The following is a 27,276-nucleotide window of genomic DNA, read 5'->3' as shown; positions in this document are numbered from 1 at the left end:
AGAAGAAGGAGGAGAAGAAGGAGGAGAAGAAGGAGGAGAAGGAGGAGGAGAAGGAGGAGAAGGAGGAGGAGAAGAAGGAGGAGAAGGAGGAGGAGAAGGAGGAGGAGAAGGAGGAGGAGAAGAACGAGGAGAAGGAGGAGGAGAAGAAGGAGGAGGAGAAGGAGGAGAAGGAGGAGGAGAAGGAGGAGGAGAAGAAGGAGGAGAAGAAGGAGGAGAAGGAGGAGGAGAAGGAGGAGGAGAAGGAGGAGGAGAAGAAGGAGGAGAAGGAGGAGGAGAAGGAGGAGGAGAAGGAGGAGAAGGAGGAGGAGAAGGAGGAGGAGAAGGAGGAGGAGAAGAAGGAGGAGAAGTCTCAACCCAAAAGCTAAAGCCAAGAAGAAGCAGAAGAAGAAGCCGCAGAACAAACACTGCTCGTTCCCTTCGGTCAGATATGATCCCTGACCGTCCTCACGTCCAGGTTCTACACGTTTACAAACACGCTCCAGGAGAGGGCGTGTCCCTGAAGGACTCTAAAGTGTCTTCTGACCCGTGGTTCAGAAGCTCTGACCAGTGAAATCTACAGGATCTGGATTCTGTCGCCGTGGCAACTACAGCTGCTCCAAAACAGGGCGGTTCCTCTTTGTGTTTTTGTAAAGAACATGTCAAACGTCACATTTCCTCCTCAGAGTCTGGACCGCTCATGGAGGATTGAACAAACCGCGCGGCTACTTCCTGTTGCCTTAGAAACGCAGAGCTCCACTTCCTGCTCCGTTCGTTCCTCTGGAGAATTATCCTCGTTAAAATAAATGAATAATGAAGACGAGTCACATGTTCAGACCTTTACGTCCCGTGTAAACACTTCAGCTGTGTTTGTCAAAGGAAGCTCTAATGCTAATGCTAACATACAAGAAATGCGATCGATAATGTTTAAATAACGACACAAACTGAACTCACCTGTTTTATATTGAAGCTAATGTCTGTTAGCCTTTAGCTCTGAGAAAAAAACACATGCAGGAAGTAGAATGTGAGCACCACAGCGCCCCCTGGCCCCGAGGAGGTGCAGCGCCCCCTGGCCCCGAGGAGGTGCAGCGCCCCCTGGCCCCGAGGAGGTGCAGCGCCCCCTGGCCCCGAGGAGGTGCAGCGCCCCCTGGCCCCGGGGAGGACGGCACCGCAGACAAAAAACACTATTTTAACGAAGGAACGCGATGATTTTGACCTTTAGTCGGACGTGAACGTCGCACAAAGGTCAAGGTCACTTTGATAATCACACTTTTGTTCTCTTGAACCTAAAACTGTTCAAAAAAATAAAACCATAATAATCAATGCACTTTTTAACCCTGTTTTTACCTCATTTTAAGAATTATTCAGATTGAATAATCTAACCCTAATGACTTTTTGAACCAAATAAAGGTGTAAATGTGAAGCTTCTGCAGTTTATGACTTAAGGCTCTTTTCCTTCGTCTCGTCTGTCCAGTCATGTTGTTGGCCTCATTTAAGCTGCTTCTTTCTCCAGAGCTGGAGCCACAGCGCCTCCTGGAGGACGGGAAGAACTACACGCGTGAAAAAACCTGAATCTTAAATGAAAAAGTAAAATGTCTGAACAAAGAGGAAACTCCAGAGAAAATGAGAGATCAAATCTCTCTCTCTCTCTCTCTCTCTCTCTCTCTCTCTCTCTCTCTCTCTCTCTCTCTCTCTCTCTCTCTCTCTCTCTCTCTCTCTCTCTCTCTCTCTCTCTCTCTCTCTCTCTCTCTCTCTCTCTCTCTCTCTCTCTCTCTCTCTCTCTCTCTCTCTCTCTCTCTCTCTCTCTCTCTCTCTCTCTCTCTCTCTCTCTCTCTCTCTCCCTCTACTTATTTTCTCCTGCCTTTTGTTCATTTGCTTTTGGATTTCACCTCAGACACAAGACTGGTTTAGTCCTGGTTTAGTCCTGGTTTAGTCCTGGTTTAGACCTGGTTTAGTCCTGGTTTAGTCCTGGTTTAGTCCTGGTTTAGTCCTGGTTTAGTCCTGGTTTAGTCCTGGACATGGACCGAGCTCTGGACCGTCTGGACGCTGCTGTGTTTCTTCAGATTTGGCAGAACTTTGAGGTTGACGGTGAGAACATTTCTTCCTCCTTCTTCAGTTTATTCTCCTCCTTCTTCTCCTCCTTCTCCTCCTCCTTCAGTTTCTCCTTCTCTCCAGACCAGGGTCACATGGAGAGGAAAGATCTGGACGAGTTCTTCCGTCACGTTCTGCACAAACTGGGCCTGAAGGTCAGAAAAACTCTCATTATGTAAATGTCTTATTCTTTTATTTAAATTAAACATAAAGTCAAACTAAATTAAAATAAAACATTTCAGAGGAGGAGGTCAGAGGAGGATAAGGGAGGTCAGAGGAGGAGGTCAGAGGAGGAGGTCAGAGGAGGAGGTCAGAGGAGGATGAGGGAGGTCAGAGGAGGAGGTCAGAGGAGGATGAGGGAGGTCAGAGGAGGAGGTCAGAGGAGGATGAGGGAGGTCAGAGGAGGAGGTCAGAGGAGGATGAGGGAGGTCAGAGGAGGAGGTCAGAGGAGGAGGTCAGAGGAGGAGGTCAGAGGAGGATGAGGGAGGTCAGAGGAGGAGGTCAGAGGAGGATGAGGGAGGTCAGAGGAGGAGGTCAGAGGAGGATGAGGGAGGTCAGAGGAGGAGTTCAGAGGAGGATGAGGGAGGTCAGAGGAGGATGAGGGAGGTCAGAGGAGGAGGTCAGAGGAGGAGGTCAGAGGAGGATGAGGGAGGTCAGAGGAGGAGGTCAGAGGAGGATGAGGGAGGTCAGAGGAGGAGGTCAGAGGAGGAGGTCAGAGGAGGAGGTCAGAGGAGGAGGTCAGAGGAGGATGAGGGAGGTCAGAGGAGGAGGTCAGAGGAGGATGAGGGAGGTCAGAGGAGGAGGTCAGAGGAGGATGAGGGAGGTCAGAGGAGGAGTTCAGAGGAGGATGAGGGAGGTCAGAGGAGGATGAGGGAGGTCAGAGGAGGAGGTCAGAGGAGGAGGTCAGAGGAGGAGGTCAGAGGAGGATGAGGGAGGTCAGAGGAGGATGAGGGAGGTCAGAGGAGGAGGTCAGAGGAGGATGAGGGAGGTCAGAGGAGGAGGTCAGAGGAGGAGGTCAGAGGAGGAGGTCAGAGGAGGATGAGGGAGGTCAGAGGAGGAGGTCAGAGGAGGATGAGGGAGGTCAGAGGACGGGGTCAGAGGAGGTCAGAGGAGGATGAGGGAGGTCAGAGTAGGAGGTCAGAGGAGGCGGTCAGAGGAGGATGAGGGAGGTCAGAGGAGGAGGTCAGAGGAGGATGAGGGAGGTCAGAGGAGGAGGTCAGAGGAGGAGGTCAGAGGAGGATGGGGAGGTCAGAGGAGGAGGTCAGAGAAGGAGGTCAGAGGAGGATGAGGGAGGTCAGAGGAGGATGAAGGAGGTCAGAGGAGGAGGTCAGAGGAGGTCAGAGGAGGAGGTCAGAGGAGGTCAGAGGAGTTCAGAGGAGGTCAGAGGAGGATGGGGGAGGTCAGAGGAGGAGGTCAGAGGAGGATGAGGGAGGTCAGAGGAGGAGGTCAGAGGAGGAGGTCAGAGGAGGATGAGGGAGGTCAGAGGAGGAGGTCAGAGGAGGATGAGGGAGGTCAGAGGAGGAGGTCAGAGGAGGTCAGAGGAGGAGGTCAGAGGAGGCGGTCAGAGGAGGAGGTCAGAGGAGGATGAGGGAGGTCAGAGGAGGAGGTCAGAGGAGGATGAGGGAGGTCAGAGGAGGAGGTCAGAGGAGGATGGGGAGGTCAGAGGAGGAGGTCAGAGAAGGAGGTCAGAGGAGGATGAGGGAGGTCAGAGGAGGAGGTCAGAGGAGGAGGTCAGAGGAGAATGGGGAGGTCAGAGGAGGATGAGGGAGGTCAGAGGAGGAGGTCAGAGGAGGAGGTCAGAGGAGGATGGGGAGGTCAGAGGAGGATGAGGGAGGTCAGAGGAGGAGGTCAGAGGAGGTCAGAGGAGGAGGTCAGAGGAGGAGGTCAGAGGAGGTCAGAGGAGTTCAGAGGAGGATGGGGAAGGTCAGAGGAGGAGGTCAGAGGAGGTCAGAGGAGGAGGTCAGAGGAGGTCAGAGGAGGAGGTCAGAGGAGTTCAGAGGAGGATGGGGGAGGTCAGAGGAGGTCAGAGGAGGATGGGGGAGGTCAGAGGAGGTCAGAGGAGGATGGGGGAGGTCAGAGGAGGAGATGATGCAGAGATGGCGCTTTGTCATGAAGATGATTTTGTTGTGGAAGAAACTCCACAGACTTTACAGAGGTTCACACCTTCAGGGGCCCCAAAGGGCCCGACCAGCTCTCTCCCCATGATTCCATCCCAAAACATGACTCCGCCCCCTCATTGCTGATGTCACAGCCTAGCCTTGTTGGGACATGTGACCGTCCACCACTCCATCTGGACCGTCCAAGGCTGCACGGCTCATCAGTGAAGAAGACTGTTTAAACATGAGTCTTTACCACTTCACCCTCCCACTGGAGCCTCTGGAGGAGCCTCTGGAGGAGCCTCTGGAGGAGCCTCTGGAGGAGCCTCTGTAGGACCCGAGCCTCTGGAGGACCCGAGCCTCTGGAGGATCAACACCTTGATGTTCTCAGGATCCAGGAGCTTCTCTCTTGATTCCATGTCTTTGATAGAAACCTTCCTCGTTCCTCGAGGTGTTTGCTCTGAATCAACTTCAAATCTCTTCATCGAACGATGATCTCGCTTCAGGGGAAATATCTTCATGTTTCACTTTCTTCAGCTCTAGAGATTCTTTTTGTTGCTTGTAAATGTTGGTCCGCTTCATAATGTTGGACGTTCTTCTGCAGTAGTTTTTCCTTGAATTGGACCTGGCCCTGAGTGGCACATGAGTCTGAGACTGAGACACAAAACCACCAGTTTCACTGGAGAACAAAGTGACCTTCATGACACTGAACTCCATCATTTGGAGCAGGTAATTTAAACAGTTTTATGAGACAAACATCCCGGTCCTTCTCAGGTTCTCCTGCTGTGTCCTTAAAGTTACATTTATTATTATTTTAAATTGTTTCATGATTATGACGATTATTAGTTGTTGTTTTCCATTAAATCCTGGTTAAGATCTTGGTCTCTGTTTCAGGAGAAGGACCTGATGGAGCAGAAGGTGCAGAGCCTCAGGGAGAAGGTTCTGTCTGCGTTTGACTCGTCTGAACTTCATCTGCAGATCCAGGAGGTGAGACAGGGGCTTCAGGTGAGACAGGGGCTTAAGGGGCTTCAGGGGTTTCAGGGGCTTCAGGGGCTTCAGAAGCTTCAGGGGCTTCAGGAGCGTCAGGAGCTTCAGGAGCTTCAGGGGCTTCAGGAGCTTCAGGGGCTTCAGGAGCTTCAGGGGCTTCAGGAGCTTCAGGGGCTACAGGAGCTTCAGGAGATTCAGAAGCTTCAGGGGTTTCAGGAACTTCAGGGGCTTCAGGAGCTTCAGGAGCTTCAGGAGCTTCAGGAGCTTCAGGGGCTTCAGGAGCTTCAGGAGATTCAGGAGCTTCAGGGGTTTCAGGAACTTCAGGGGCTTCAGGAGCTTCAGGAGCTTCAGTGGCTTCAGGAGCTTCAGGAGCTTCCGGGACTTCAGGAGCTTCAGGGGCTTCAGAGGCTTCAGAGGCTTCAGAGGCTTCAGGAGCTTCAGGGGCTTCAGGGGCTTCAGGAGCTTCAGGAGCTTCAGGAGCTTCAGAGGCTTCAGAGGCTTCAGGGGCTTCAGGGGCTTCAGAGGCTTCAGAGGCATCAAATCAATTTATTTTTGTAAGGCCCAAAATCACAACAACAGTTGCCTCTGAGGGCCACAGGGAGAAATGAATCAACAATGTCTGTGGAGGCGAGGGACGATGTCCCAGGTCCTCTGTCCTTAGCTCCTCCCTCTGTCCTTAGACACATGTCCCAGGTCCTCTGTCCTTAGCTCCTCCCTCTGCAGGAAAAACTACAAAAAAAACCTCTTTGGGACAAAAGCGTATGTCCCTGGGTTAGTTCCAGTGAAGGAGGATGTGACTCTCACAGACGTGAGGGAGACTGGAGCTGGAGCCACTCCTCAGGCAGATGAGGGACCGTCCACACAGGGCAGGGACACTTCACCAGGAGAGGGACATCTGGGTCCACAGGTCCTCAGGAGTGAGAGAAAGAAAAAGAAGGCGGTGAAGAGTTTGCAAGTGGAATCAAAAAATAAATATTGTTTGATAGCATAAGTAGTCAGAAGAAGAAGAGGATAGTGCTCAAGCTGTCATACTTCCCCCAGCACAGTTACTCCTAGGGCAGAGTAGCTAAAGCTGTGGGTTTATGTTTCTGTTTAACTAGTCTGACCATAAGTGATTTCGAAGAGGAACGTTTTAAGCCTGGACTTAAATGAAGAGACTGTGTCAGCAGATTTAACATGGGCCGGGAGCTGATTCCATAACACAGGAGCTCTACCTCCTACAGTACTTTTAGAGACTCTTGGGACCACCAGAAGGCTCTACCTCCTACAGTACTTTTAGAGACTCTTGGCACCACCAGAAGGCTCTACCTCCTACAGTACTTTTAGAGACTCTTGGGACCACCAGAAGGCTCTACCTCCTACAGTACTTTTAGAGACTCTTGGCACCACCAGAAGGCTCTACCTCCTACAGTACTTCTGCTTCAGGGGCTTCAGGAGCTTCAGGAGCTTCAGGGGCTTCAGGAGCTTCAGGGGCTTCAGGGGCTTCAGAGGCTTCAGAGGCTTCAGGAGCTTCAGAGGCTTCAGAGGCTTCAGGGGTTTCAGGAGCTTCAGAGACTTCAGGGGCTTCAGGGGCTTCAGGAGCTTCAGGAGCTTCAGAGGCTTCAGGAGCTTCAGAGGCTTCAGTAGTCGTTACAGTCTCATCTACTGGAGACAAATGCATGGAGAAGTCTCTTCAAGTCTGGTTTAGATTGACAGGTGTAATGCCTCTGATTGACAGGTGTAATGCCTCTGATTGACAGGTGTAATGCCTCTGATTGACAGGTGGCGGCGCTGTTGCTTCCTGAGGATGAGAACTTCCTGTTCCTGTTCCGGCGAGAGTCGCCTCTGAACAACAGTGTGGAGTTCATGAGGGTCAGAGACGTTTCACCAGGATTCACATTGATTCTGTCCAAATTCACATTCTGTGTTTGATCAGATCTGGAGAAACTACGACAGCGACAGCAGCGGCTTCATCTCTGCACTGGAGCTGAAGGTAACATGTGACCAATGTAACATGTGACCGCTGTAACATGTGACCGTGGTAACATGTGACCGTGGTCACATGTGACTGTGGTAACATGTGACCAATGTAACATGTGACCGCTGTAACATGTGACCGTGGTAACATGTGACTGTGGTCACATGTGACCACAGTCACATGTGACCGTGGTAACATGTGACCGTGGTAACATGTGACCGTGGTAACATGTGACTGTGGTAACATGTGACTGTGGTAACATGTGACCAATGTAACATGTGACCGCTGTAACATGTGACCGTGGTAACATGTGACCGTGGTAACATGTGACCGTGGTAACATGTGACTGTGGTAACATGTGACTGTGGTAACATGTGACCAATGTAACATGTGACCGCTGTAACATGTGACCGTGGTAACATGTGACCGTGGTAACATGTGACCGTGGTAACATGTGACTGTGGTAACATGTGACCAATGTAACATGTGACCGCTGTAACATGTGACCGTGGTAACATGTGACCGTGGTCACATGTGACCAGTCACATGTGACCGCGGTAACATGTGACCGTGGTAACATGTGACCGTGGTAACATGTGACCAATGTAACATGTGACCGCTGTAACATGTGACCGTGGTAACATGTGACCAATGTAACATGTGACCGCTGTAACATGTGACCGTGGTAACATGTGACCGTGGTCACATGTGACCACAGTCACATGTGACCGCGGTAACATGTGACCGAGGTAACATGTGACTGTGGTAACATGTGACTGTGGTAACATGTGACTGTGGTAACATGTGACCAATGTAACATGTGACCGCTGTAACATGTGACCGTGGTAACATGTGACCGTGGTCACATGTGACCACAGTCACATGTGACCGCGGTAACATGTGACCGTGGTAACATGTGACCGTGGTAACATGTGACCAATGTAACATGTGACCGCTGTAACATGTGACCGTGGTAACATGTGACCGTGGTCACATGTTACCACAGTCACATGTGACCGCGGTAACATGTGACCGAGGTAACATGTGACTGTGGTAACATGTGACCAATGTAACATGTGACCGCTGTAACATGTGACCGTGGTAACATGTGACCACAGTCACATGTGACCGCGGTAACATGTGACCGTGGTAACATGTGACTGTGGTAACATGTGACCAATGTAACATGTGACCGCTGTAACATGTGACCGTGGTAACATGTGACCGTGGTCACATGTGACCACAGTCACATGTGACCGCGGTAACATGTGACCGTGGTAACATGTGACTGTGGTAACATGTGACCAATGTAACATGTGACCGCTGTAACATGTGACCGTGGTAACATGTGACCGTGGTCACATGTGACTGTGGTAACATGTGACCAATGTAACATGTGACCGCTGTAACATGTGACCGTGGTAACATGTGACTGTGGTCACATGTGACCACAGTCACATGTGACCGCGGTAACATGTGACCGTGGTAACATGTGACCGTGGTAACATGTGACTGTGGTAACATGTGACTGTGGTAACATGTGACCAATGTAACATGTGACCGCTGTAACATGTGACCGTGGTAACATGTGACCGTGGTCACATGTGACCACAGTCACATGTGACCGCGGTAACATGTGACCGTGGTAACATGTGACTGTGGTAACATGTGACCGCGGTAACATGTGACCGCTGTAACATGTGACCGTGGTAACATGTGACCGTGGTCACATGTGACCACAGTCACATGTGACCGCGGTAACATGTGACCGTGGTAACATGTGACCGTGGTAACATGTGACCAATGTAACATGTGACCGCTGTAACATGTGACCGTGGTAACATGTGACCGTGGTCACATGTTACCACAGTCACATGTGACCGCGGTAACATGTGACCGAGGTAACATGTGACTGTGGTAACATGTGACCAATGTAACATGTGACCGCTGTAACATGTGACCGTGGTAACATGTGACCACAGTCACATGTGACCGCGGTAACATGTGACCGTGGTAACATGTGACTGTGGTAACATGTGACCAATGTAACATGTGACCGCTGTAACATGTGACCGTGGTAACATGTGACCGTGGTAACATGTGACCGTGGTAACATGTGACCAATGTAACATGTGACCGCTGTAACATGTGACCGTGGTAACATGTGACCGTGGTCACATGTGACCACAGTCACATGTGACCGCGGTAACATGTGACCGAGGTAACATGTGACTGTGGTAACATGTGACCAATGTAACATGTGACCGCTGTAACATGTGACCGCGGTAACATGTGACCGTGGTAACATGTGACTGTGGTAACATGTGACCAATGTAACATGTGACCGCTGTAACATGTGACCGTGGTAACATGTGACCGTGGTCACATGTGACCACAGTCACATGTGACCGTGGTAACATGTGACCGTGGTCACATGTGACCACAGTCACATGTGACCGCGGTAACATGTGACCGTGGTAACATGTGACCGTGGTAACATGTGACTGTGGTAACATGTGACCACAGTGACATGTGACCGCGGTAACATGTGACCGTGGTAACATGTGACCACAGTCACATGTGACCGCGGTAACATGTGACCGTGGTAACATGTGACTGTGGTAACATGTGACCACAGTGACATGTGACCGCGGTAACATGTGACCGTGGTAACATGTGACCACAGTGACATGTGACCGCGGTAACATGTGACCGTGGTAACATGTGACCACAGTGACATGTGACCGCAGTAACATGTGACCGTGGTAACATGTGACCATGGTAACATGTGACCGCAGTGACATGTGACCACAGTGACATGTGACCAGTGACATGTGACCGCAGTGACATGTGACCACAGTAAAATGTGACCGCGGTGACATGTGACCACAGTGACATGTGACCGCGGTAACATGTGAACGCAGTAACATGTGACCACAGTGACATGTGACCGCGGTAACATGTGACCACAGTGACATGTGACCGCGGTAACATGTGACCGTGGTAACATGTGACCGTGGTAACATGTGACCGCAGTGACATGTGACCACAGTGACATGTGACCGCGGTAACATGTGAACGCAGTAACATGTGACCACAGTGACATGTGACCGCGGTAACATGTGACCACAGTGACATGTGACCGCGGTAACATGTGACCGTGGTAACATGTGACCGTGGTAACATGTGACCGTGGTAACATGTGACCGCAGTGACATGTGACCACAGTGACATATGACCGCGGTAACATGTGACCGCAGTGACATGTGACCGCGGTAACATGTGACCGTGGTAACATGTGGCCGTGGTAACATGTGACCGCAGTAACAGGTGACTGTGGTAACATGTGACCGTGGTAACATGTGACCACAGTGACATGTGACCGCGGTAACATGTGACCGTGGTAACATGTGAACACAGTGACATGTGACCGCGGTAACATGTGACCGTGGTAACATGTGAACACAGTGACATGTGACCGCGGTAACATGTGACCGCGGTAACATGTGACCGTGGTAACATGTGACCGCAGTGACATGTGACCACAGTGACATGTGACCGCGGTAACATGTGAACGCAGTAACATGTGACCACAGTGACATGTGACCGCGGTAACATGTGACCACAGTGACATGTGACCGCGGTAACATGTGACCGTGGTAACATGTGACCACAGTGACATGTGACCGCGGTAACATGTGAACGCAGTAACATGTGACCACAGTGACATGTGACCGCGGTAACATGTGACCACAGTGACATGTGACCGCGGTAACATGTGACCGTGGTAACATGTGACCGCAGTGACATGTGACCACAGTGACATGTGACCGCGGTAACATGTGAACGCAGTAACATGTGACCACAGTGACATGTGACCGCGGTAACATGTGACCACAGTGACATGTGACCGCGGTAACATGTGACCGTGGTAACATGTGACCGCAGTGACATGTGACCGCGGTAACATGTGACCGTGGTAACATGTGACCGCAGTGACATGTGACCACAGTGACATGTGACCGCGGTAACATGTGACCAGTGACATGTGACCGCAGTGACATGTGACCACAGTCACATGTGACCACAGTGACATGTGACCACAGTAAAATGTGACCGCAGTGACATGTGACCACAGTGACATGTGACCACAGTGACATGTGACCAGGGTGACATGTGACCACAGTGACATGTGACCGCAGTAACATGTGACCACAGTGACATCTGACCGCGGTAACATGTGACCACAGTGACATGTGACCGCGGTAACATGTGACCGCGGTAACATGTGACCGTGGTAACATGTGACCGTGGTAACATGTGACCGCAGTGACATGTGACCACAGTGACATATGACCGCGGTAACATGTGACCGCAGTGACATGTGACCGCGGTAACATGTGACCGTGGTAACATGTGGCCGTGGTAACATGTGACCGCGGTAACAGGTGACTGTGGTAACATGTGACCGTGGTAACATGTGACCACAGTGACATGTGACCGCGGTAACATGTGACCGCGGTAACATGTGAACACAGTGACATGTGACCGCGGTAACATGTGACCGTGGTAACATGTGAACACAGTGACATGTGACCGCGGTAACATGTGACCACAGTGACATGTGACCGCGGTAACATGTGACCGTGGTAACATGTGACCGCAGTGACATGTGACCACAGTGACATGTGACCGCGGTAACATGTGAACGCAGTAACATGTGACCACAGTGACATGTGACCGCGGTAACATGTGACCACAGTGACATGTGACCGCGGTAACATGTGACCGTGGTAACATGTGACCACAGTGACATGTGACCGCGGTAACATGTGAACGCAGTAACATGTGACCACAGTGACATGTGACCGCGGTAACATGTGACCACAGTGACATGTGACCGCGGTAACATGTGACCGTGGTAACATGTGACCGCAGTGACATGTGACCACAGTGACATGTGACCGCGGTAACATGTGAACGCAGTAACATGTGACCACAGTGACATGTGACCGCGGTAACATGTGACCACAGTGACATGTGACCGCGGTAACATGTGACCGTGGTAACATGTGACCGCAGTGACATGTGACCGCGGTAACATGTGACCGTGGTAACATGTGACCGCAGTGACATGTGACCACAGTGACATGTGACCGCGGTAACATGTGACCAGTGACATGTGACCGCAGTGACATGTGACCACAGTCACATGTGACCACAGTGACATGTGACCACAGTAAAATGTGACCGCAGTGACATGTGACCACAGTGACATGTGACCACAGTGACATGTGACCAGGGTGACATGTGACCACAGTGACATGTGACCGCAGTAACATGTGACCACAGTGACATCTGACCGCGGTAACATGTGACCACAGTGACATGTGACCGCAGTGACATGTGACCACAGTGACATGTGACCGCGGTAACATGTGGCCAGTGACATGTGACCGCAGTGACATGTGACCACAGTGACATGTGACCGCGGTAACATGTGACCGTGGTAACATGTGACTGTGGTAACATGTGACCACAGTGACATGTGACCGCGGTAACATGTGACCGTGGTAACATGTGACCGTGGTAACATGTGACCGTGGTAACATGTGACCGTGGTAACATGTGACCACAGTGACATGTGACCGCGGTAACATGTGACTGTGGTAACATGTGACCACAGTGACATGTGACCGCGGTAACATGTGACCGTGGTAACATGTGACCGTGGTAACATGTGACCGCAGTGACATGTGACCAAGTGACATGTGACCGCGGTAACATGTGACCAGTGACATGTGACCGCAGTGACATGTGACCACAGTGACCGCAGTGACATGTGACCACAGTAAAATGTGACCGCGGTGGCATGTGACCACAGTGACATGTGACCACAGTGACATGTGACCAGGGTGACATGTGACCACAGTGACATGTGACCGCGGTAACATGTGACCACAGTGACATGTGACCGCGGTAACATGTGAACGCAGTAACATGTGACCACAGTGACATGTGACCGTGGTAACATGTGACCACAGTGACATGTGCCCGCGCTAACATGTGACCGCGGTAACATGTGACCGCGGTAACATGTGACCACAGTGACATGTGACCGTGGTAACATGTGACCGGGGTAACATGTGACCACAGTGACATGTGACCGCGGTAACATGTGACCGTGGTAACATGTGACCGCGGTAACATGTGACCGCGGTAACATGTGACATGTGACCGCAGTGACATGTGACCGCAGTAACATGTGACCACAGTGACATGTGACCACAGTGACATGTGACCACAGTGACATGTGACCGCGGTAACATGTGACCACAGTGACATGTGACCGCAGTGACATGTGACCACAGTGACATGTGACCGCGGTAACATGTGACCACAGTAACATGTGACCGCGGTAACATGTGACCACAGTAACATGTGACCGCGGTAACATGTGACCGCGGTAACATGTGACCGCAGTAACTTGTGACCACAGTGACATGTAACCACGGTAACATGTGACCACAGTGACATGTGACCACAGTGACATGTGACTGCGGTAACATATGACAGCAGTGACATCTGACCGCAGTTACATGTGACCACAGTGACATGTGACCACAGTGACATGTGACCACAGTGACATGTGACCAGGGTGACATGTGACCACAGTGACATGTGACCGCGGTAACATGTGACTACAGTGACATGTGACCGCGGTAACATGTGAACGCAGTAACATGTGACCACAGTGACATGTGACCGCGGTAACATGTGACCACAGTGATATGTGACCACAGTGACATGTGACCGCGGTAACATGTGGCCAGTGACATGTGACCGCAGTGACATGTGACCACAGTGACATGTGACCGCGGTAACATGTGACCGTGGTAACATGTGACTGTGGTAACATGTGACCACAGTGACATGTGACCGCGGTAACATGTGACCGTGGTAACATGTGACCGTGGTAACATGTGACCACAGTGACATGTGACCGCGGTAACATGTGACCGTGGTAACATGTGACCACAGTGACATGTGACCGCGGTAACATGTGACCGTGGTAACATGTGACCGTGGTAACATGTGACCGCAGTGACATGTGACCAAGTGACATGTGACCGCGGTAACATGTGACCAGTGACATGTGACCGCAGTGACATGTGACCACAGTGACCGCAGTGACATGTGACCACAGTAAAATGTGACCGCGGTGGCATGTGACCACAGTGACATGTGACCACAGTGACATGTGACCAGGGTGACATGTGACCACAGTGACATGTGACCGCGGTAACATGTGACCACAGTGACATGTGACCGCGGTAACATGTGAACGCGGTAACATGTGACCACAGTGACATGTGACCGTGGTAACATGTGACCACAGTGACATGTGCCCGCGCTAACATGTGACCGTGGTAACATGTGACCACAGTAACATGTGACCACAGTAACATGTGACCGCGGTAACATGTGACCGCGGTAACATGTGACCGCGGTAACATGTGACCGCGGTAACATGTGACCACAGTGACATGTGACCGTGGTAACATGTGACCGGGGTAACATGTGACCACAGTGACATGTGACCGCGGTAACATGTGACCGTGGTAACATGTGACCGCGGTAACATGTGACCGCGGTAACATGTGACATGTGACCGCAGTGACATGTGACCGCAGTAACATGTGACCACAGTGACATGTGACCACAGTGACATGTGACCACAGTGACATGTGACCGCGGTAACATGTGACCACAGTGACATGTGACCGCAGTGACATGTGACCACAGTGACATGTGACCGCGGTAACATGTGACCACAGTAACATGTGACCGCGGTAACATGTGACCACAGTAACATGTGACCGCGGTAACATGTGACCGCGGTAACATGTGACCGCAGTAACATGTGACCACAGTGACATGTAACCACGGTAACATGTGACCACAGTGACATGTGACCACAGTGACATGTGACTGCGGTAACATATGACAGCAGTGACATCTGACCGCAGTTACATGTGACCACAGTGACATGTGACCACAGTGACATGTGACCACAGTGACATGTGACCAGGGTGACATGTGACCACAGTGACATGTGACCGCGGTAACATGTGACTACAGTGACATGTGACCGCGGTAACATGTGAACGCAGTAACATGTGACCACAGTGACATGTGACCGCGGTAACATGTGACCACAGTGATATGTGACCGCAGTGACATGTGACCGCAGTGACATGTGACCACAGTGACATGTGACCGCGGTAACATGTGACCACAGTGACATGTGACCGCGGTAACATGTGACCACAGTGACATGTGACCACAGCAACATGTGACCACAGTGACATGTGACCGCAGTAACATGTGACCGGAGTAACATGTGACCACAGTGACATGTGACCACAGTGACATGTGACCACAGTGACATGTGACCACAGTGACATGTGACCACTGTATCATGTGACCACAGTGACATGTGACCACTGTATCATGTGACCACAGTGACATGTGACCACAGTGATATGTGACCACTGTATCATGTGACCACAGTGACATGTGACCACAGTGACATGTGATCACGTTAACATGTGACCACAGTGACATGTGACCGCGGTAACATGTGACCATGGTAACATGTGACCACAGTGACATGCGACCGCAGTAAACATGTGACCGGAGTAACTATTGACCGCAGTGACATGTGACCGCAGTAAACATGTGACCGCAGTGACATGTGACCGCAGTAAACATGTGACCGCAGTGACATGTGACTGCAGTAAACATGTGACAGCAGTAAACATGTGACCGTAGTAAACATGTGACCGGGGTAACATGTGACCGAAGTAACGTGTGACCGGAGTAACATGTGACCACAGTAACGTGTGACTCGAAGTAACACGTGACCGGGAGTAACGTGTGACCGGAAGTAACATGTGACCGGAGTAACATGTGCCCATCGTTGTCCTCGTGTCTTTGCAGAGTTTCCTTCAGGACCTGTTTGTGCAGCACAGGAAGTCCATCAGCGCAGACAAACTGGACCAGTACACCGTCTCCATGGTAACAGAACACACACCGTCTCCATGGTAACAGAACACACACCGTCTCCATGGTAACAGAACACACACCGGTCAAGCAGGGACTCTCAGACTTCCCCCTCCCCAGACACCTCCTCCAGCTCCTCTGGGGGGATCCCGAGGCGTTCCCAGGCCAGAGAGAGACATAGTCCCTCCAGCGTGTCCTGGGTCTTCCCGGTGGGACATGCCCGAAACACCTCCCCAGGGAGGAGCCCTGGAGGAGCAGCGGCTTTAATCTGAGCTCAACCCGTGTGACTGAGCTCCTCCCCCTATCTCTAAGGGAGCGCCCAGCCACCCGGAGGAGGAAATGTCCTTTGGGTCATTAAAGCTCATGACCATAGGTGAGGTCAGAACGTAGAGTGACCGATAAATCGAGAGCTTTGTCTTTGGACTCAGTCCAACTGTCAATCACACGCTCCATCAAGACCCCGAGATACTTGAACTCCTCCTCTTGTGGCAAGGACCCCCACCCACCTGGAGAGGACAAGGACCCCCACCCACCTGGAGAGGACAAGGACCCCCACCCACCTGGAGAGGACAAGGACCCCCACCCACCAGGAGAGGACAAGGACCCCCACCCATCTGGAGAGGACAAGGACCCCCACCCACCTGGAGAGGACAAGGACCCCCACCCACCTGGAGAGGACAAGGACCCGCACCCATCTGGAGAGGACAAGGACCCCCACCCACCTGGAGAGGACAAGGACCCCCACCCACCTGGAGAGGACAAGGACCCCCCACCCACCTGGAGAGGACAAGGACCCCCACCCACCTGGAGAGGACAAGGACCCCCACCCATCTGGAGAGGACAAGGACCCCCACCCACCTGGAGAGGACAAGGACCCGCACCCACCTGGAGAGGACAAGGACCCCCACCCACCTGGAGAGGACAAGGACCCCCCATCCACCTGGAGAGGACAAGGACCCCCACCCACCTGGAGAGGACAAGGACCCGCACCCACCTGGAGAGGACAAGGACCCCCACCCACCTGGAGAGGACAAGGACCCCCCACCCATCTGGAGAGGACGATTCTCATCCCAGACGCTTCCCTCTCGTCCCAGTGCAGCTGCAGGTCCAGGTTTGACGAAGACATCAGGACAACATAGTCTGCAAACAGCAGAGATGAGATCCTGAGGTCCCCTGACCACACCCTCCGACCGAATGTAAACATGTAAACAGACCGTCCCACATTCCTCTGTCTGAATCAAACACCTTCACACACAAAGGACACTACAACTGTTTTGCTCTAGAGCCATTGCTCCCATCCAAGTCCTGAACAGGCCCAGCTCTGCTTACATCAGGCCGTCTCACCCGTCTCACCTGTCTCACCCGTCTCACCCGTCTCACCCGCCTCACCCGCCTCACCCGTCTCACCCGCCTCACCCGTCTCACCCGTCTCACCCGTCTCACCCGTCTCACCCGTCTCACCCGTCTCCCTTGTGTTTCAGATGAAGATGTTCGATAAAAATGGAGATGGGCGTTTGGACCTGGGAGACCTGGCCAGGTAAATCAGCAGGTGACTTTATCTCAGGGGGAGGAGCTTCACAGCACAGCCAGATGATTGGACGAGAGAGAGAACTCAGACTCAGGCCAAAACAAGAGGCAAAAAGCAGAGAAACAAAAGAATCATTTGTCTCCAAACTCTGACTTGATCTCGTGCTAAAGCGCCGTGTTTCCACTGATGCTAACGACTGTGTGGAGCCTTAGCAACACAAAGCTAGCAAAGCACGTTAGCAACAGCTGTTTCCTGTTTATGGCACTCGCTTTGTCAAGAGCCACAATCTGATATTTCCAGGTCATAAAGCGTCTGACATTAGCATTAGCATTAGCATGACATAAAGAGAGGTTCAAACGCAGCGTAGAGGCTTTAGCCACGCCCCTCACACACGATAGCTTTAGCCACGCCCCTCACACACGATAGCTTTAGCCACGCCCCTTACACACACGCTAGCTTTAGCCACGCCCCTCACACACGATAGCTTTAGCCACGCCCCTCACACATGCTAGCTTTAGCTACGCCCCTCACACATGCTAGCTTTAGCCACGCCCCTCACACACACAAACGTCGCTCAGATCGAGCTCAGTAAAAAGTATCAGGAGGATTTAGCTCAGATTTATGAAGCATGAGTTCTGTTTGGGCGACATCAGAGTCTCTTGATCTAGAGCAGAACCTGAGACACACCAGTCTGAGACCCGGACTGTCTGGACTCACTTGGAATCGTCTGAACTCGCCCGGACTCGTCTGGACTCGTCTGGACTTACCTGGACTCGTTTGGACTCGTCTGGACTCACCTGGACTTACCTGGACTTGTCTGGACTCACCTGGACTTACCTGGACTTACCTGGACTCACCTGGACTCGTCTGGACTCGTCTGGACTTACCTGGACTTGTCTGGACTCACCTGGACTTACCTGGACTTACCTGGACTCACCTGGACTCGTCTGGACTCACCTGGACTCGTCTGGACTCACCTGGACTCACCTGGACTCACCTGGACTCACCTGGACTCGTCTGGACTCGTCTGGACTCGTCTGGACTTACCTGGACTCACCTGGACTCACCTGGACTTACCTGGACTCACCTGGACTCACCTGGACTCGTCTGTGGACACAGCCCTAGATCATGTCCTGGTCTAACTCTCTTGTTCCTCTGCAGAATCCTGGCCATGAAGGAGAACTTCCTGCTACGTTTCCAGATGGATGTAAGTACCTCCTGTAGACCCGGTTCAGACCCGGTTCAGACCCGGTTCAGACCCGGTTCAGACCCGGTTCAGACCTGGTTTCTGTTGCAGGGCTGCAGTCTGGACGATCGCAGGAGAGACTTTGAGAAGATCTTTTCTCACTACGACGTGGTCAGTGTCGTATGTGTGAACGTGATCCCTGACTGTCCTTGTGTCCTTGTGTCCTCCTTGTGTCCTCCTTGTGTCCTCGTGTCCTTGTGTCCTCCTTGTGTCCTCCTTGTGTCCTCGTGTCATTGTGTCCTTGTGTCCTTGTGTCCTCGTGTCATTGTGTCCTTGTGTCCTTGTGTCCTTTTGTCCTCGTGTCATTGTGTCCTTGTGTCCTTTTGTCCTCGTGTCATTGTGTCCTTGTGTCCTTTTGTCCTCGTGTCATTGTGTCCTTGTGTCCTTGTGTCCTCGTGTCATTGTGTCCTTGTGTCCTCGTGTCCTCGTGTCCTTGTGTCATTGTGTCCTCGTGTCCTCGTGTCATTGTGTCCTTGTGTCCTCGTGTCCTCGTGTCCTTGTGTCATTGTGTCCTTGTGTCCTCGTGTCCTCGTGTCCTCGTGTCATTGTGTCCTTGTGTCCTCGTGTCATTGTGTCATTGTGTCCTTGTGTCCTCGTGGAGCAGGACACTTTGAGCCGTGATGTTTGTGGTTCTTCAGAGTGAGACTGGAGAGCTGGAAGGACCTGAAGTGGACGGCTTTGTCAAGGACATGATGGAGATGGTCAAGGTAAAAGTCCTGTTTAGACCCTGTTTAGACCCTGTTTAGACCCTGTTTAGACCCTGTTTGGACCCTGTTTAGACCCTGTTTAGACCCTGTTTAGACCCTGTTTAGACCCTGTTTGGACCCTGTTTAGACCCTGTTTAGACCCTGTTTAGACCCTGTTTAGACCCTGTTTAGACCCTGTTTAAGATAAGATAAGATATTCCTTTATTGTCCCACATGGGGAAATTTCATTGGTGCAACGCAGGTAGATCCAGAGGCAGATACAGAAGAACAGATCACTTATAGGAAGTCTGAAAAACACTTTCAGTAGAAGATCTCCTATAAATAAATAAAAACTCACATAGACAAATAAATAAATACATAAATACCATTGCATGTGATCACGACAGTAATTGCACATGAATATGTGTCACGACAGCACATGGATTGCACATGAATTTCACAGTAATTGCACATATGACAGAATTGCACATCAGTATTAGGTTAGGTCAGTATTGCGACGGGATAACGTGACGATCTCCGGGTAAGACGACTGTTCTCCGCAGTTTCATGAGTTCCTCCTTTGTGGAAACGCGGTACGGCGCCGGCCGGGGGGCGGGGCCGGAGCCGGGGGGCGGGGCCGGAGCCGGGGGGCGGGGCCGGAGCCGGGGGGCGGAGCCGGAGCCGGGGGGCGGGGCCGGAGCCGGGGGACTCAGAGCCAAGACACATCGCAACGACACGACGAAAACACTCAATCCAGCCGAATAAAGTCAAAACAAGTTCATTTAAAGCGATTCCAGTGCGTGTCCCGATCGTTGGTGAAGTTCCTCTTTCATATAAACGTGTATATAAACGTGTATATAAACGTGTATATAAACGTGTACCGACGACACGCCGTACTTTAGCGCGGCCGGAGGGCGCGGGGGGGCGGAGCTAGCTCACGTCACAACAACACAACGAACGCAACGAAAAACGCTCAAATCCAGCCGAAAAAAGTCAAAAACAGTTGAATTAAAAAACTATTCCAGCGCGTGTCCCGATCGTACAGTAAAATAGAACAAATATACTAACTATATTTACAAAATATAGGAGATAAAGCACAATAAGTGTGAGAAAGAAGAGAGAGTGTTTACACCGGGCTGCCAGCTGTACCAGCGCCTTATGACGTAATGAGTAATTTAGACCCTGTTTAGACCCTGTTTAGACCCTGTTTAGACCCTGTTTGGACCCTGTTTAGACCCTGTTTGGACCCTGTTTAGACCCTGTTTAGACCCTGTTTTGACCCTGTTTAGACCCGTTTAGACCCTGTTTAGACCCTGTTTAGACCCTGTTTAGACCCTGTTTAGACCCTGTTTAGACCCTGTTTAAACCCTGTTTAGACCCGTTTAGACCCTGTTTAAACCCGTTTAGACCCTGTTTAGACCCTGTTTAGACCCTGTTTAGACCTGGTTTAGACCCTGTTTAGACCCTGTTTAGACCCTGTTTAGACCCAGTTTAGACCCGTTTAGACCCTGTTTAGACCCTGTTTAGACCCGTTTAGACCCGTTTAGACCTGGTTTAGACCCTGTTTAGACCCAGTTTAGACCCGTTTAGACCCTGTTTAGACCCTGTTTGGACCCTGTTTAGACCCTGTTTAGACCATGTTTAGACCCTGTTTAGACCCGTTTAGACCCTGTTTAGACCCTGTTTAGACCCTGTTTAGACCCGTTTGGACCCTGTTTAGACCCTGTTTAGACCCTGTTTGGACCCTGTTTAGACCCTGTTTAGACCCCGTTTAGACCCCGTTTAGACCCCGTTTAGACCCTGTTTAGACCCAGTTTAGACCCGTTTAGACCCTGTTTGGACCCTGTTTAGACCCTGTTTAGACCCTGTTTGGACCCTGTTTAGACCCTGTTTAGACCCCGTTTAGACCCCGTTTAGACCCAGTTTAGACCCGTTTAGACCCCGTTTGGACCCCGTTTAGACCCCGTTTAGACCCAGTTTAGACCCGTTTAGACCCTGTTTGGACCCTGTTTAGACCCCGTTTAGACCCCGTTTAGACCCCGTTTAGACCCAGTTTAGACCCGTTTAGACCCTGTTTGGACCCTGTTTAGACCCGTTTAGACCCTGTTTAGACCCTGTTTAGACCCTGTTTAGACCCTGTTTAGACCCCGTTTAGACCCCGTTTAGACCCCGTTTAGACCCCGTTTAGACCCAGTTTAGACCCGTTTAGACCCTGTTTAGACCCTGTTTAGACCCTGTTTAGACCCTGTTTAGACCCTGTTTAGACCCTGTTTGGACCCTGTTTAGACCCTGTTTAGACCCTGTTTGGACCCTGTTTAGACCCTGTTTAGACCCAGTTTAGACCCGTTTAGACCCTGTTTGGACCCTGTTTAGACCCTGTTTAGACCCTGTTTAGACCCTGTTTAGACCCAGTTTAGACCCGTTTAGACCCTGTTTAGACCCTGTTTAGACCCTGTTTGGACCCTGTTTAGACCCTGTTTAGACCCAGTTTAGACCCGTTTAGACCCTGTTTGGACCCTGTTTAGACCCTGTTTAGACCCTGTTTAGACCCAGTTTAGACCCGTTTAGACCCTGTTTAGACCCTGTTTAGACCCTGTTTAGACCCTGTTTGGACCCTGTTTAGACCCTGTTTAGACCCTGTTTAGACCCTGTTTAGACCCTGTTTGGACCCTGTTTAGACCCTGTTTAGACCCTGTTTGGACCCTGTTTAGACCCTGTTTAGACCCAGTTTAGACCCGTTTAGACCCTGTTTGGACCCTGTTTAGACCCTGTTTAGACCCTGTTTAGACCCTGTTTGGACCCTGTTTAGACCCTGTTTAGACCCAGTTTAGACCCGTTTAGACCCTGTTTGGACCCTGTTTAGAGCTGGTGTGTTCTTTTAGCCCAGTCTGAGCGGTTTGGAGCTGGATCGTTTTAAGAAGCTGCTGCTGAATCACTGCGACTTGAACCGAGACGGAAAAATCCAGAAGAACGAACTCGCTCTGTGTCTGGGAATCAAACTGTCCTAACGTCTGCACCTGTCTGCACCTGTCTGCTCCTGTCTGCTCCTCTCTGCATCCGCCTGCACCCGTCTCTGCACCCGCCTGCACCCGTCTCTGCACCCGCCTGCACCCGCCTGCACCTGTCTGCACCCGCCTGCACCTGTCTGCACCCATCTTTGCTCCTCTGGCTCTTTGTGACTTCTTTTATCCACATTTGTCTTCGTAGTTGGACTTTAACTGTAATAAATATCTGTATCATTAACTTTATTCTTCTCTAAAACTAAATTGTGAAATTGTGTCTCGTGAAAACACAAAATAGTTTATTCTCTTTGTTTATGACGTGTTTTTACTGTTTTATGAGTCAAAGTTTGATGTTGTGACAAAAGTGCAATAAATAAAGACAAAAACTGAACAAAAGTCTGATGTTTCATTTTGAACATCGGCCTCTGATTGGTCCGCTCAGAACCAGGCGAGCTGTGATTGGCCGGTTCCTTTACAAAGGCCTGTGGCTGGCTCCGCCTCCTGCCTCTGGGTGGTCTTTGGGCGCGGTCGCACCATGAGTCTGCAGCACAAACTCAGGTAAAAGAGCCAAAGTCAAAGTACTTTCTACTTCAAGGTTTGATTTAGTTTCGAAGTCGATGAAAATGTCTTTGTTCTTTTTGTTTAGTTTGAGCATAAATGTGATTTTAAAATGTAACATTTACTTTACACAGCAATGTATGCCTAAATCTGTGTGAAATACTTTTATTGTACTTTTAGACATAAAAGTACATTTTCAAACGGATCACTAGTTTTGAGTGTATTTTCTGTGATACTTGTACAGCAGTAGTAGTTGCTGTATGTGTACTTGTACTGCAGCAGTAGTTGCTGTATGTGTACTTGTACTGCAGCAGTAGTTGCTGTATGTGTACTTGTACTGCAGTAGTTGTTGCTGTATGTGTACTTGTACTGCAGTAGTTGTTGCTGTATGTGTACTTGTACTGCAGTAGTTGCTGTATGTGTACTTGTACTGCAGTAACTGTTGCTGTATGTGTACTTGTACTGCAGTAACTGTTGCTGTATGTGTACTTGTACTGCAGTAACTGTTGCTGTATGTGTACTTGTACTGCAGTAGTTGCTGTACGTGTACTTGTACTGCAGTAGTTGCTGTGTGTGTACTTGTACTGCAGTAGTTGCTGTGTATGTGTACTTGTACTGCAGTAGTTGCTGTGTGTGTACTTGTACTGCAGTAGTTGCTGTGTGTGTACTTGTACTGCAGTAGTTGCTGTGTGTGTACTTGTACTGCAGTAGTTGCTGTATGTGTACTTGTACTGCAGTAGTTGCTGTATGTGTACTTGTACTGCAGTAGTTGCTGTGTGTGTACTTGTACTGCAGTAGTTGCTGTGTGTGTACTTGTACTGCAGTAGTTGCTGTATGTGTACTTGTACTGCAGTAGTTGCTGTGTGTGTACTTGTACTGCAGTAGTTGCTGTATGTGTACTTGTACTGCAGTAGTTGCTGTATGTGTACTTGTACTGCAGTAGTTGCTGTGTGTGTACTTGTACTGCAGTAATTGCTGTGTGTGTACTTGTACTGCAGTAGTTGCTGTGTGTGTACTTGTACTGCAGTAGTTGCTGTGTGTGTACTTGTACTGCAGTAGTTGCTGTATGTGTACTTGTACTGCAGTAGTTGCTGTGTGTGTACTTGTACTGCAGTAGTTGCTGTGTGTGTACTTGTACTGCAGTAGTTGCTGTGTGTGTACTTGTACTGCAGTAGTTGCTGTGTGTGTACTTGTACTGCAGTAGTTGCTGTGTGTGTACTTGTACTGCAGTAGTTGCTGTGTGTGTACTTGTACTGCAGTAGTTGCTGTGTGTGTACTTGTACTGCAGTAGTTGCTGTGTGTGTACTTGTACTGCAGTAGTTGCTGTATGTGTACTTGTACTGCAGTAAAACACCTGTTAAATTGATGAACCTGACGAGGCTGAAACGTCTCGGCTGAAGCCTGAATATAAATGTAAATATAATGTAAACACTTGTTTCATATTTTTGATGTAGAAAAGCTGTGACGTCTTAAATCTCCTTCTTTTTGAACCAAATAAAGGTGTAAATACAAATATTTATGAATAAAGTGAGTTATTGATTAAAACCAGAATTCAATATAATTTTCTGTTTATTATTTTAATATTTGTCACGATTATTAATTCAGTCTTTTAATGGGCGATAAGTCACTTATACGCGAGTCTGCACATCCGGGAACCCCGTCCGCCATTTTGAAAGGGGCAGAACAGCACGTCTACTACACACGGTATACAGGAAGTATACAGGAAGTATGTATGTATACTGTATGTATACTGTATGTATGTATACTGTATGTATGTATACTGTATGTATGTATACTGTATGTATGTATGTATACTGTATGTATGTATACTGTATGTATGTATACTGTATGTATGTATGTATACTGTATGTATGTATACTGTATGTATGTATGTATACTGTATGTATGTATGTATGTATACTGTATGTATGTATAGAGGATGTATGTATAGAGGATGTATGTATACTGTATGTATGTATACTGTATGGATGTATAGAGGATGTATGTATAGAGGATGTATGTATAGAGGATGTATGTATACTGTATGGATGTATAGAGGATGTATGTATAGAGGATGTATGTATACTGTATGTATGTATACTGTATGTATGTATGTATACTGTATGTATGTATGTATACTGTATGTATGTATACTGTATGGATGTATAGAGGATGTATGTATACTGTATGGATGTATAGAGGATGTATGTATACTGTATGTATGTATACTGTATGTATGTATAGAGGATGTATGTATAGAGGATGTATGTATAGAGGATGTATGTATACTGAATGTATGTATACTGTATGTATACTGTATGTATGTATAGAGGATGTATGTATAGAGGATGTATGTATAGAGGATGTATGTATACTGTATGTATGTATAGTGTGTGTGTCCCCTTTCACAGACAAAAATCAAAGTGCTTCATTAAACAATAAAAAAAACTTACAGTGAACGATACATACAACAATATACACTAAAATCAGTCCGTAAGACATGTATACAGGATGTCTGTGTACAAACAATATACAGTATGCATGTATACATCCTGGATGCATGCATGTATACATCCAGGATGTATACATGCATGTATGTGTGTGTGTATGTATGTATACACACATGTATGTATGTATGTATACACACATGTATGTATGTATGTGTATGTATACATGTATGTATGTATGTATGTATGTATGTGTATGTATACATGTATGTATGTATGTATGTGTATGTATACATGTATGTATGTGTATGTATGTGTATGTATACATGTATGTATGTATGTATGTGTATGTATACATGTATACATGTGTGTATGTATACATGTATACATGTATGTGTGTATGTATACATGTATACATGTATGTGTGTATGTATACATGTATACATGTATGTGTGTATGTATACATGTATGTATGTATGTATACATGTGTGTATGTATACATGTATGTATGTATGTATGTGTATGTATGTATGTATGTGTATGTATACATGTATGTGTGTGTATGTATACATACATGTATGTATGTGTGTGTATGTATGCGTGTATGTATACATGTATGTATGTATACATGTATGTGTGTGTATGTATACATGTATGTGTGTGTGTATGTATACATGTATGTGTGTGTGTATGTATACATGTATGTGTGTGTGTATGTATACATGTATGTGTGTGTGTGTGTATACATGTATGTGTGTGTGTGTGTATACATGTATGTGTGTGTGTGTATACATGTATGTGTGTGTGTATACATGTATGTGTGTGTGTATACATGTATGTGTGTGTGTGTATACATGTATGTGTGTTGTGTGTATACATGTATGTGTGTTGTGTGTATACATGTATGTGTGTTGTGTGTATACATGTATGTGTGTTGTGTGTATACATGTATGTGTGTTGTGTGTATACATGTATGTGTGTTGTGTGTATACATGTATGTGTGTGTGTGTATACATGTGTGTGTGTGTGTGTGTGTGTATACATGTGTGTATGTGTGTGTGTGTGTATACATGTATGTGTGTGTGTGTGTGTATACATGTGTATGTGTGTGTGTGTGTGTATACATGTGTATGTGTGTGTGTGTGTGTATACATGTATGTGTGTGTGTGTGTATACATGTATGTATGTATGTATACAGGATGTATGGGTGTGTGTGTGTATGTGTGTGTATGTATGGATGTGTGCGCGTGTGTGTGTGTGTATGTATGGATGTGTGTGTGTGCATGTATGTGTGCGTGTATGTATGTATGGAGGTGTGTGTATGTATGGGTGCATGTGTGTATACATGTATGTGAATGTACACATGTATGTGTATGTACACGTATGTACACATGTATGTGTGTATACATGATGTATGTGTGTATACATGATGTATGTGTATGTACACATGTATGCGTGTATACATGATGTATGTGTGTATGTACACATGTATGTGTGTATACAGGATGTATACAAGATGTATGTATACAGGATGTATGTGTGTATGTGTGTACACAGGATGTATATGTATACATGTATGTGTGTACACAGGATGTATATGTATACATGTATGTGTAGGTATACAGGATGTATATGT

At 49.0% G+C, this 27,276-nt stretch overlaps 1 protein-coding gene across 1 annotated transcript; it reads left to right on the top strand.

Annotated features, from left to right (window-relative positions):
- The first annotated feature begins 187 nt into the window (after positions 1–187).
- Positions 188–23,006, top strand: LOC140362244 (secretagogin-like). The gene is made up of 11 exons (XM_072448343.1): positions 188–2,064; positions 2,152–2,222; positions 5,058–5,150; positions 6,912–7,001; positions 7,066–7,122; positions 16,111–16,188; positions 17,655–17,710; positions 18,863–18,908; positions 18,999–19,058; positions 19,586–19,654; positions 22,516–23,006. Exons 1-11 carry the CDS (start codon positions 1,995–1,997, stop codon positions 22,639–22,641), a joined length of 816 nt encoding a protein of 271 aa, XP_072304444.1. The 5' UTR covers positions 188–1,994; the 3' UTR covers positions 22,642–23,006.
- Positions 23,007–27,276: the final 4,270 nt, after the last annotated feature.

This window comes from Eucyclogobius newberryi, unplaced genomic scaffold (genome assembly GCF_026437365.1).
Source record: "Eucyclogobius newberryi isolate DKJ021-1_F unplaced genomic scaffold, fEucNew1.0.hap1 SCAF_16, whole genome shotgun sequence".
NCBI lineage: Eukaryota > Metazoa > Chordata > Actinopteri > Gobiiformes > Gobiidae > Eucyclogobius > Eucyclogobius newberryi.
The sequence above is the reverse complement of the archived record's forward strand: the minus strand, read 5'-3'. Positions and strand labels throughout refer to the sequence as shown.

What these genes read in the sequence shown, in the direction of transcription:
- LOC140362244 (XM_072448343.1), top strand. Translation starts at nt 1,995, where the DNA reads ATGGACCGAGCTCTGGACCGTCTGGACGCTGCTGTGTTTCTTCAGATT. An exon ending in GCAGAACTTTGAGGTTGACG is followed by an intron (nt 2,065 to 2,151) that starts GTGAGAACATTT and finishes CCTTCTCTCCAG; the next exon opens with ACCAGGGTCACATGGAGAGG. An exon ending in ACATGATGGAGATGGTCAAG is followed by an intron (nt 19,655 to 22,515) that starts GTAAAAGTCCTG and finishes GTGTTCTTTTAG; the next exon opens with CCCAGTCTGAGCGGTTTGGA.